Source organism: Colletes latitarsis, chromosome 2 (genome assembly GCF_051014445.1).
Source record: "Colletes latitarsis isolate SP2378_abdomen chromosome 2, iyColLati1, whole genome shotgun sequence".
Classification (NCBI taxonomy): Eukaryota; Metazoa; Arthropoda; class Insecta; order Hymenoptera; family Colletidae; genus Colletes; species Colletes latitarsis.
In genome coordinates, this window is record NC_135135.1 from 20,556,007 (window position 1) to 20,568,623 (window position 12,617).

The following is a 12,617-nucleotide window of genomic DNA, read 5'->3' on the forward strand; positions in this document are numbered from 1 at the left end:
CGTGGAATAGTTCGTTACCTTCAACGCTAGATGGCGCTTATTTATCGACCTCGAACCCCCTGGTGCTAAAACGCCCAAGTTTGTCGTGGAATAGTTCGTATCGTCCATGCTAGATGGATTTCTCGACAAGCTTGGGCTTTTTAGCACCAGAGGGCGGCTCTCTCAACACCCACGAGGCGGTCCGAAATTACTTCGGGTAGCTTCGAAGAAGCAAGAAAGAGAGGATGTGTCAGTTTGCATTTGTCGACTTTTCGAAACTCCACGAGCTCACGTACGCATGATCTGGCGTGTTAAGTAGTCCATCGGGTGCTGAATCTGGCATCTCTGGTGTCGCGCATATCCCTGACATCGCAGACAAGGTGGGAGAACTCCAGAGTTCATAGAATGTATTAGAGAGTACATGTTTACCGTGTAATGAATGGTAAGAATAACGCACGACAGCTGCAGTCAGACGTTGTATAATATTATTGAAAAAAATGGGTCGAACTGTGTACGCGGAAGAGCGGCTGCACACGTACCTGACATCGTTAGCAAAACCGGATGAATATACAATAGGACTAATTTTGGGACAGGTTCGATATTTGTATGTTCCAATTTCACGTCATCTTGCTGTTCTTACTTGCTTAGCATATGTAATTGTTGATCGAGAAACATGTTTCTAGATTACCTCGATTAATATTAATTATATGCTACTTTTCACTAGATTATACTAATGATATTTTTATTATAGTAATGTACAATTTAATTCACGTTTATTAGTTTCCAAACTAATATATAAACAAGAATTATAATGCACCAATGATTAACTGGAATTTGATTCTTTTATACTTGCATATTAACTATTTGCAATTGATTTATTGAAAATAAGATTACAATTACAGAGTGCTGGTCAAAAAGACTATATTGTACACTTAGCAAAAACACCACCTCCGGTTGCTAAGAATGTAGTGGAAGAAACATTGATTAGTTCTACAACAAATGTTCAGCAAGAAACTGCTGTAAGATACATTAAATCAGTGAAAGATATACCTGAAAGCTGGGTGGCAGATCATGCTAAACACGTATGTTTATTGTTCTTAAATTAGTATGCTGGTGATATTTAAACTAAATATTTAAAAAAGATATAAAATCCCTTATAAAAGTAATCAATTTTTATTGTGAGAATTAAATACTTAAAATATTACCTACAGGTTACCAGAATGTTGCCTGGTGGAATGCGAGTTCTTGGTGCATTTATTGTTGGTCCTGATGATACCATGAATGATAATACAAATGTACACAAAATTAAATCTATTCTTATGGCAATTCAGAAAAATTTAGCACAAAATAGATACCTTTGCGGAAACAATGAAGAGCATCTAATTTTAAGCTTAAGTAGCATTACACAAAAGTACAATGGATTATAAGCATCGTGCATTTCAAACAATTATGTTTATATACAACATAATACCTAATGTTTTTAGATATATTTGTAAATCTGTAGAAACGAATAAAACTGGAATGTTGAAGCCAGCAGAATGGAAGTTTCAAGAAAAAGCTACCAAATGGCATCAACTCGAAGCTCTCGTAGATTTTGATCACTTATTTCTCATAGCTGCTGATAAAGATCCAGAAACTCTTAAAAAGCAACTACAGGTATTGAACACAAAGTGTGTAAACATTAGGAGAGCTACGAATAGCCCGAAATTCGGATTCGGACCATCAAAAAAACAAGAAACTGTTTCGGAACGATATGACGCAATTTGGCCCAAAATGTATCAGACTCTACCCCGAATCACCGAATTTTTAATGGTTCAAATCAAAATTTCAGGCTACCTGCACTCCTCTAGTTAACATATATAAAATAAATGTTAAATACGTAAATTTAAGATTAATATAATTTTATTTTGTAGAATATTTTAAACAGTATATCATGTACCATCGAGTCTTCTTTGACCGTTATCGAAGGAGAAGTACGGTCTCCGGATGATGCGTTGGAAGTAATTAACAAAAGTAAAAAAGATGAAAAAGGTTGTAAAAATAATGAAAATAGTAGTAACGATAAATCTATTCAAATTAACTTGTACGTTCCGTGTGTAAGTAATCGCGTCTGCCCGAAATTAATCTTATAATTTTCAGTTACTTGCAATATTAAGCGTCTCGTTAAATAGATGTAACATAATTCATTTTGTGGATTATTAGCAAAACAAAAATACTAGCTCGGATGTGAGGATAACATCGTGTAATGCGTCGATACGTTTAGTTGGACAGTTAGCGAGTAGAACCTTTGTTCATCAGAAAGCAAACGTTGAAGAAGCTAATGTAGCAATAAAACAAGATATAATAAGATCGCTAGCAAGTAGATTAGAAATGCATTGGGACAGTTTGATTGAAGAAGAAAATGGATCTCCAGAAGGTAAATCTCTTTCACATAATATGGAAACATTTTACTAGGTATTTATGAATTCGTTATGTTCTTATCGTGCAGAGAATATAACGTTACACGAACCTCCGAGAAGAGTATTAATAGCATTACCAGAAAGTAAAGTAACATTATCAGACTACCTTTTTCCCGGCGAAGGTCCTCAAGAAGCCCTTTTATCGTTACAAGAACTGTTAGACTTGGAAGTACAAGAAAGTAATGTTCAAAAAGACATAGAGCTCCAAGCCAGTAAGTGTTCATAATTACGCGTATTATGAGAAAATTGTATACTCTACTTCTGTACAATACTACAAATTTATTATACAGATCCTACAGAATTCTACTGCCAAAGTGAAATTGATGTGAAACCTATCGATCTTGGCAAAGATTCGTCTAGAAATACTCAATCTACAATGTACATCACAGGTATCGGTATTGCCGTTATAATTTTGATTATTGCTATCATGATACATAAATTATATTAAAGAAAAAAATTAATACAAAATTAGAATGAATTTATATTTTACTGCAACATGTAAAATATAGATTATGTACATTGTAATGCATTATCGTAATATTACATGCACAAGAAAAAATATTAATAAGCAAAAATAATGACCTAATTTAATAATATATTTATATATACTGATAAAACTTCGGGTCTCATTGTTTGTAAATTGTATGTGGAAAAGAATTAAATAATTAATACATTTTACGAATGATACACGCATTAATCGAAGTTTAGGAAAGACTGTTTTGAACCTTTCATTTTAATACTTTAAATATTATTTAAATATTTTTATAAAGGGAAATTTATGATTGACATAAAACAAATGTTTAATAAAATTATCTTTATCTGCGAAACATGGCTAATAATTTTTGTACCTCTCAAAATACTAAAATTACACACATCGTTATCATCGTATACTAAAAGAATTTTCAAATAGGTGTAATATGACGTAAACATATTCATATATTTTTAACTTGTAGTATATTATCTTATCATAATAACATCTACACAATATATACATACAATATCATACACGCACAGTATGTACAAAAAGACAGTACTCTCAAAGTTAATATAATGGCAACTCTTAATAGATAAAATGACAACTACCAGTGTCGTATCTTTTTTTCAATAATTAATTGTATAAACAATGTCTATATTTTGATTACTTCGAATTGAACAATGCCATGCAACGTTGATACTTGAGTTACTAATAAACAAGGCAGTGGTACGTCTATTTTAAAAATGCTTGGTACAATCCGCATTGCCTTAACAAATTTTTCAAATTCTTGCAAACCTATACTAACGTTTATGAAAATTCCTATATTTACAAAATTCTCTTTACACTGTACATAGTAAATTCGTTAAAGAATGTAACACTATTTTACCAATATGAAAAATTAAATGAGATAATACTTCATACTTTTAATGCTAATTTATGGTAAAATTCTGAAATACAAGCTTTTAGAATTCAACGTTTTCCGTATTGCAGATTTGATATTTCTTAATGAATAAAAATATTTTCTAATAAAATGACATTAAAAGTGTACGAGAACCTAAATTTTCGGATACCCAAACCTCATGTTGGATTGAAAAATAATCGAATCGAAATTCCATATGTATCTCGCAATAAAATAATATCAGGATCATGGCTCGAACACACTTTGTTTGATATAGAAAGAACCTTAATAAGTTTTCTATCGAAACAATTTGACAAAATAAATTGAGAAATGATTACCCATAATTTATGATAGAAATTTTCAGTTTTTAACTAATTATTACTTTCGAGATTTTGACCCGAATTCGAGACAAATTATCGATTCGACTCGATCCGGATTCTCGGGTTCTCGCAGACCTTTAAGGTTAATGCATACATATTAATTTCTCTCTATTATAAAATTAATATATAATCACAATTTCAACATATTTAATGATTTAGATTTTCAAATGCAGAAATTATTCCAATTAGTAAAGAAATTTTTGGTTCCAGTATATTGTATGATAAGCAATAAAAAAAACTTGATGTGCATTGTAAAAAAGAAAATGCATAAATTCGTGTTAAATCAATTATGTAGTACATCTTCCTTAACCCACATATCTTTCGTTTAGTATAATATCAAGACTATTGTATGATAAATTTCCACTTTTTACGTTTATACATATCTACTATGCTGCAAATAGAATATTCTCATTCACTAGTTTGTTACAATGAAGAAAGACGGATGTGAATAACTGAAATGGAATGAACAATGCTAAGTGTAGTGAATGAATAGTGCAGATCAAATAAAATAAACGTCACCATATTACCCAACCTTTGATTAAATTTTTAATTCTGTAATTATATTTAAATAAATTTGTAAAAACACATCACACATTGATCTGTAATTGTATTTTTTTTTTCTATATTTTAAAGCACATGATACTTGTTGATTTCGCAAAGATTGTACAAAAAAAAAAAATTATATCTGCACTATCCTTTAATAAGCGTCAATGACTTTAAAAGTCTATGAATCTACATAAAAATTATAAATTCCACTGTTATATTGCCCCCATTTTTATAAGTCCAGCTTGACTCCCCCTACCAACACTGGCGTCTTCCAACGAATCTAAGTCTAGAGCAGACTCTATCATAGTTGTATCTTGTAACAATCTAAGTCTAGATGCAGACAAGGGTGTCGTTACAGTTACCGAAGGTATAGAGGACGTATCCAACGTGGAAGAAACCACAACACTCTGACGGGGAGGCAGCGGAGCAATTTCATCGATATCAATTGGAACTATGTTAAGTGATGCTAGTGGTACTTCATTGGTAACAAGTTGGCTCACGCTATTTGTAGTACTACCTAAAAACAAATTCATAGCGTTAATCAAACGGCTTGAATAGTCTGGCAATAAATAATATATACATTTTGTGTACTATGCAAAAAATATTAAAATTTAAAAAAATTGGCATTAACGTCTAATGACAAGCCGTTACAAATGCTCTTTAGCAACAAAAACTATATTGTACAACTCATTACAAAAAGTGCAATATTGGCTGTGTACCTTTTTTGTGTAAACAAATAAACTGAAACTAAATTATCATACATAAAGTATTCCAGGCATTGGTGTCTTATAGATATGTTTCTTATTTATACACAGTTTGATTAAAATTTAAATTGAAATTTAAATTTAAAAAAAAAAAAAAAAAAAAAAAAAAAATAGTGGTATTATACAGAACAATATTGACATTACACATACAAATATAAATTTGTAAAATGGTTCATATACAGATTTGTCATATACGTTTATATACATATTGTATTTTAACAATCCCCATGCCCATAATAAAAATCTGTATAATTATGAACTATTTAATTAGTCACAATCCATAAACCCTTAAATTGATAAACATTCTAAAATTAGTCTCTTTAAAAGTGTGGAAAATACACGTCAAATGTAAAGTGTGTATTAACAACTATTAATAAATACCAGTTCATTCATATTAAACATACACACAATGATGGGTGGAATAAAAGAAGATAAACTTACCAAACTGTATGCTCTGCGCCCTCGATAACAGGACGTAATTTTAAACAACAAAGAAACACAATTTATTGAATTATGTAAAAATATAGCGAAATGGTAAAAAAAAAAAACTTAAATTTATCCAATCTAATCAATAATATACAGGGTGTTTGGCCACCCTTTGGAAAAATTTTAATGGGAGATTCTAAAGACCAAAATAAAACGAAAATTAAGAATATCAATTTCTTGACTGAGGCTTCGTTAAATAGTTATTAAAAAATTAAATTAAAAAATTTCAAATCATTCTGAAAAAATTATTTTTGGTTGCCGGGATCAATTACAATCGTTTTTGGTGAATACACATACCCCCGAAATTCTACCCACTATCGAGAAAAAAATTCGGATGGGTGCAGAAATTTTTCGGCGAAAAAAAAAATTTCAAATCGATCTAAAAAAATTATTTTCGGTTGCGGGGGTCAATTACAATCATTTTTGGTGAATAGACATACCCCCGAAATCTTGCGCATTTTCGAGAAAAAAATTCAGTACGGACGGAACTTTAAACGTTAATAACTTTTTAACGAAGCCTCCATCAAGAAATTGGTATTCTTGATTTTCGCCCTATTTTGGCCTCTAGAATCTCCCATTATAATTTTTCCCAAGGGTGGCCGAACACTCTGTATATTCAAACATAACCCTCTATAACGTCAAAGATCAGTGCTATAACAAAAACGATTTTGCAACTGAATGCTTCAGATTAAATTAACTCAATCAATATTATACTATTTAATGTGAATACAATATAAAAGCAAACAATTATGCTTGTATTTTCGAAAAGTATTAAAAATTATAATGAAATTAATGTTTCAGTTCTCTTTTCAGTCAAGATATATAATAACATTGTAACAAGAATATTAATTTTTCTCTTTTCCCCATTTTTAAGAAACATCTATATGCTTAATACCAAATTGAACAGTCGAAAAATAAATAAATCTCTATTAATAACAACCAAATTTAACTTGAACGTACTTTGTTCATGTAAATCTGTAAGTTACAGCGCGAGAAAACATGAACAATCATCTTTTTTAATGCCATTAATATTCTTTTATATAGTATCTGTATATACCTTTGCTAATATTTATATACATATTAAAAAGTTTGTATATTATCAGTTTCTTTTAATAAGAAACAGATTGAATATTAGTACCTACATTATTTTAATCCTAATACACTAAAAGAATTTCCCTAACGAGTGACGCTATGGCCGTTTATTCAATTTTCTTTTAATAGGTATGATGAATATTATCACTTTAAAAAATGCGATTATTGTAAAGAATGTTAAATATCATCGTTATCACTCATCGAGCTCATAATAAATCTCCGATTTAAAAGATCTTCTTCGGTACCATCGCTTGGACACAAAGAATTTTCTGCATAAGCGAAATTATTAGTTAATGGTCCTGAACCAAATCTGTTAACTGCGAGTCCTATTGCATTTTGACCAATAATTGGCATTCCCCCGGCACCCAATATTCGCGACATTACAACGGCTGGCAACAGATTTTTCGATATCGGATATTTTAAACCATGAACAGTACATCTCAAATTGTTGTACTTAAGAACATGTTGAGATTGAGGAATTTGTAATGGATCTTCGGAATAACATTGTGGAAATTTTTGAAGGTCAGTATAACCACTCGGGGTATCGATTTTATATCGTATAGGATCCTCGGAATATCGTTGAGGATACTTTTGAAGATCAATACCATACTTCTGATCACCAACACACTGATCATACATTAAGTTATTATCTGAACATCTATGATATTCCTCCCTACATCTGTGAGGATACTTATGTAAGTTCTCCTCGCATCTACATGGATATTTTTGGAAATCTGGATTTCCCCTATCTGTCTCATATTTTATATGTTTTACAGAGTCCTGAAAACAGTGCTGTAGGGGATACGTTGGAGCATAAGTATCATTAATGTACTGACGTGAATACTCTGGGAGATCCTCGGGATAACGAACGGTATGCCTCAAAAAGCTTAACTCACCGTTTATGGACTCAATTTGCGGTGAGTGTTGACCGGTAACAAGATTGTTCATCGAACCTGTAAGATCTGTGCTGGGATTGGTTTGAACAGTTGTTCCATTGGTCTGTAATAATGAACAGTAAAAAATACAATATGATTAAATTATACAAGTAAGATATAAAATATGCGATTACCTGTGGTTGTACAATTTTCACAGTACCATACGTCTTATTACTAGTAATTACACTGTCGTCGCTAACTCTTTCTTGTTCCGCGCGATATTCAGGCGTTACTATACCCCTTCGATCTGAAAACATCAATAATTCATTTATAGGCAACAACAATAACCGGATCTATTAAAATAATAATGACATTAACAACAAAAAAATAAATTACCAATTAAACTAGGTGGCGCAGGTCCACACAATACATAGAAACAGTTTCCACAGATATTTCCTTGACTATAGGGATTAGAACTTCCTTGCCCTCTTTTCATAGAAAATGATCCCTTGATCTGTAATAATAAGTATTCTTTTAGAACTGTTTCAAAATGTCAAAATTATTTATTATGTACAATATTTACGTCTTCGTTAGTTGTTTGATTGCTAGTAGTTAAATGTGTGTGAAAGCCAGCAAGGCCAAGAATACTCCAGACAGAGAAGAAACATATAACACCTACAACAACGCTTCCAGGAGATATTTTAACTGCTTCTAAAAATGGTCTGTCATCTCTTGTGACTATAAAAAATTAGGTGCACAATTAGAAAATATTCTACATATCTGTCTTTGTTCTATTAAATGTACTTACGCATTATTAAATGAGTAACAGCACATGCAAGTATGAAAACACAAAGAAATGCCAAGGACACAATAAAGGCATAAAAATATCTGTAATTTCTTCTGCCCACACAGTTTCCAACCCATGGACAATGATGATCAAACCTCTCTAAAAAGATAATCACGCGATACTTCTTTCCAGTTTTCTGATAAAAATATACTTTCATAACAAGTAATAAATGTACATACCTACACAATTGTCACATAAACTACAATGCGAAGCTCTTGGAGGTCTAAATATTTTGCAAGTAAAGCAATATTTCAATTTTACTGGCTGACCTTTCACTAATACTTCTTTTGTTCTAGGTGGGGGTCTATACATTTTAGAATTACCATTGTTTGGAACCTCTTTATCCAGCATGTAAAAAATATAAATGTTTAATTTCATACATTGAAGTTAAGTTGATTATTAAAATTGTTATAGTTAACTAATAAGGTATTCATAGAATAGAATTGTATTTTTTTAAAGTTCCATACTACGATACAGGTGTTGGCAAATTATAAAAGTGAATTTGTTACGATATTACTGTTTCAATATCCATAAAGAAACGTTAATGTAAAGAAGTCATGCCCATTAGTTTGTGTACTATCATGAATTAGTTTAAGTATTTAATATAATTAATCTATACAAAAAAGACAGGTTAAAAAATAAAATATGTGCAATATGCGCTCATCTAATGAACATTTACAATCAATTTTAATGACAAGATTACATTAACTTTACTGTATAAACAAATTTCATACTCATTAATTTCTCAAAAGTCAGTTAGAATGCAATTATATTCTTTATTTTGTTAATAACAATACTATACAAATTCTGTTTTTCATCTTACGTAAAACACATAATATCCACATGATTTTATCTTTTGACCCACAAAGCCAAAAAATATTTATTATCTGGCTCTTCTCAGAAAAAGTTTGCCAACCCCTGCTATAGTATATTAAAGCATCATTAATCATAAATTTAAATGTTTATTTATAAAAAATTGTATTTTTATCTACCAATTTGCTTTTCAATGTAGGCAGCTTCATCGGAAGTTGCTCTTGGAATAACCCCAGGATCACTAAAACTTGTTCTGAATAAAGCAGACATTACAAAAATAAATAGTAAGCCACCAATGACGGGTATAGCAGGAGTTATATGAACTGCTAAGAAAGGACAACTAAAAAGAAAAAAACAATAAAATCATTGAAGTTAGACCTTATACAAACCTTATACAAACATATAAAATTACAACCATGATAATAATAATCTTACTCGAAAGCAAAGAATAAACCACTTGTTCCAGCAATAAGACACACAGTCACATAAAAGACTCCAGTTTGCGGTGCCATCATCACTCTGCCATCACAACAAAATCGGTTTCTGCCTGGGAAAAGTTCCCATTTTCGAGTAATATGTGGCATTTTGCAAAGGTAAACTGTTTTATACACTATTTATATATACAAGTACGTAATGCCTGATTTGCAGCAAACAATTTATTAAGGCCATGCAATGTTTGTTTAGTGTCACCATGCAAAACCTTGGACAACCATATTTCATCTTGGCCTTCTAATTTTTTATACAACTGTAACATGTTTCACAGATAATTAAATTAGTTCTTGTTGTTTATAACTATCGTTCGATGTGACGAATATTTACAAAAATTTCAAATACTTACTATCTATAGTCTCATGGATATAGTTACTTTACCCAAATAAAAAATCAACTTACCATACATTCATAAATTGTCTAGTATGTTGTGCAGTACTTGCAAAGAACCTATGTCCCTTGTCAACTTAACCTAATTGCATCGTTCGCTGAAGACGCGAAGGCGTTCATATTTTATAAAAGTCCACATTTTCGCACTATCAAACAAAATTGTTTGTTTTCTTCCGCATTCTATAAACAGCCATGAACTCACTTTCGAGACAGCATCGTCACTGTCTCGCGGAGCACACCGACATCAAGAACACTCGTTGCAGGGTCATAGCCGAGGAAAATTAGGGACGAAAATTCATTTGTAAACTAGGTCACTCCGATGTAGCACGTAAATGACACTTGTACGCTCCCGATATAACCTTCAAACCCGCGATGTACATTACGCTCTAAGAAGTCGTTGCAACGTTTCACTTGACCGACCTTAGTTCGATGACAATATCGTATATATTTACTGAAAAGGATTGTTGCCCGTGGTGTTTGCTCGAGATTAACTGTGGTTCCCTCTGACGGGATATGCAGAAGCACCACGTGATCTCGTTACCACGTGACCTATACAAAACTAATTTCAATTTCAAGTGCAAACAGTTTCTGTTGAGAACAAAATAATTTCTTTATAAACTTTAATTCGAATAAACGTCGATTAAACTATAACATTAGACAAAGCATGTACATAATAATTCGTATGAAACCCAAAAATAGATGCAAGAAAATATGAATAAAACCGAGAAGTCATTTTCTGTATAGCGTTCAGTCTCCGTAAAATAGTTTATATTTAAATAAAATCTCAGAATTTTTTTTATATTCTAAAATATTCCTTCGTTTAGTTTTTCTATTAATTCTAAATTTACACGGTCAATACATCTTCAATTTCATTTTTATTTAGTTGTCAATTACCGTGCTGACTCGCCAAACAGTATTATCCAAAGGTTGATGATAGAATGAAATCGTAATTCTGATCATATAAAAATGGTACCACTATTTCTTGCTAACATACTCCTTATTGACAGAAATTGACCAACGGAAAGAATTATTAATTGTTTGCAATATAATATAAAATTTTAATAAAAATACAAATGGTATGGAGAAAAAACCATGTCAAGTTAAGAGTCGGTTACTCCTGTACCTGGAGGATTGTAGGTTCGCTCAGAAACATAGGATTGATTATTTAACGGTAGGAGGGTGTGCAACTTATCGCTCCCATTGCAAAATGGGTCGTCGACGCAATGCAGTACATCGTTACACATACAGATGCACACATTCAACGAAATCTTGAAAATCGAAGAATCCCACTATGAACGCCATCTTTGGGTATGTCCGAGAACATGGCAGTCGCGATCCTAAAATTTTACTGCTCATATAAACTAACCCTGTAATGCCCCTCATAGATCTATAGATCAGTCATTAAGGTTAACGAACTATTTGCAAAGACGTCTACATAAGTAGAAACTACTGCATTTCGTTCATCGTACCGGCATGCTACTGTAATATTTGATAGCAAGTTATAAATTACGGGAAATATAAAGTTCGTCGAATAAATTGCAATACAATGGGTAAGTTCTCGATGAAAAATATATTTCATCACTTTTTAGCTCTGAACAAGCATCCTGTCATTTTATTTTTCAACGAAATCAAAAATCATCCTGACAAAAGGAGGTACATATAACGATATATACATTTTAGTAAATTTTAGTTTTGTCGTCGTGTCATTAAAGAAGAAAAATAACGATACATAAATTTTAAAAAAATCAATATACATCGGTGGAGGTGTTGAGACAGAATGTACACAGATAATAATGGAGAAAAAAATTAAATATAAAAATTGACGAAGTCGCAGATTAGCGACAAAAACGTAAAGGAGATATCAACAGGCACGGTGTGCCAGGGAGAGTCGTGGATAAAGTGGAGGACGAGAGACATCGTGTCCATCGTCGGTAGCGAAAGGGATCGTGAAGGGTCGCGTTTAGTCGCGTCTATACAGCTTAAGGTAGTAGCTGGCGGTGGTTTTCGGGGTGGGAGGATGAACGGAGCTGTCGCGAAGAAGAAGGGCGGGGGTCGCGGGGCCGGGTGCGGCGGGGTGCACGGGTATGAATCGTGGAGCGGGCGGATGGACGGACGGACGCAAAC

At 32.1% G+C, this 12,617-nt stretch overlaps 2 protein-coding genes across 3 annotated transcripts; one reads left to right on the forward strand and one right to left on the reverse strand.

Moving 5' to 3' along the window:
* The first annotated feature begins 237 nt into the window (after positions 1-237).
* Positions 238-3,265, forward strand: LOC143349154 (protein odr-4 homolog). The gene is made up of 8 exons (XM_076780171.1): positions 238-572; positions 882-1,061; positions 1,191-1,390; positions 1,464-1,635; positions 1,893-2,075; positions 2,182-2,395; positions 2,468-2,650; positions 2,729-3,265. The coding sequence occupies exons 1-8, from the start codon at positions 477-479 to the stop codon at positions 2,884-2,886; spliced, it is 1,386 nt and encodes a 461-aa protein (XP_076636286.1). The 5' UTR covers positions 238-476; the 3' UTR covers positions 2,887-3,265.
* Positions 3,266-3,373: 108 nt separating this feature from the next.
* On the reverse strand, positions 3,374-10,979 carry App (Palmitoyltransferase app). 2 transcript variants are annotated; one of them, XR_013080871.1, is made up of 10 exons: positions 10,506-10,979; positions 10,050-10,359; positions 9,794-9,954; positions 8,981-9,139; positions 8,763-8,900; positions 8,538-8,692; positions 8,351-8,468; positions 8,149-8,261; positions 5,943-8,078; positions 3,374-5,254 (listed from the first exon to the last, which is right to left on the reverse strand). XR_013080871.1 is itself a non-coding variant. In XM_076780156.1 (10 exons), exons 2-10 carry the CDS (start codon positions 10,196-10,198, stop codon positions 4,950-4,952), a joined length of 1,401 nt encoding a protein of 466 aa, XP_076636271.1. In that variant the 5' UTR covers positions 10,199-10,359; positions 10,506-10,979; the 3' UTR covers positions 3,374-4,949. The 2 variants fall into 2 exon arrangements, 1 of the variants encoding a protein (XP_076636271.1); XM_076780156.1 differs by having other exon boundaries at positions 7,976-8,078.
* Between the last annotated feature and the right edge of the window lie 1,638 nt (positions 10,980-12,617).

Excerpts from the sequence above, each read along its gene's own strand:
- App (XM_076780156.1), bottom strand. The coding sequence starts at position 10,198 with ATGCCACATATTACTCGAAAATGGGAACTTTTCCCAGGCAGAAACCGA. Across the intron at positions 9,955-10,049 it reads GGTTTATTCTTTGCTTTCGA|TTGTCCTTTCTTAGCAGTTC; the intron begins GTAAGATTATTA and ends TTTTCTTTTTAG. Across the intron at positions 8,079-8,148 it reads TGAAAATTGTACAACCACAG|ACCAATGGAACAACTGTTCA; the intron begins GTAATCGCATAT and ends TCATTATTACAG.
- LOC143349154 (XM_076780171.1), top strand. The coding sequence starts at position 477 with ATGGGTCGAACTGTGTACGCGGAAGAGCGGCTGCACACGTACCTGACA. Across the intron at positions 573-881 it reads TAGGACTAATTTTGGGACAG|AGTGCTGGTCAAAAAGACTA; the intron begins GTTCGATATTTG and ends TTACAATTACAG. Across the intron at positions 1,062-1,190 it reads TGGCAGATCATGCTAAACAC|GTTACCAGAATGTTGCCTGG; the intron begins GTATGTTTATTG and ends TATTACCTACAG.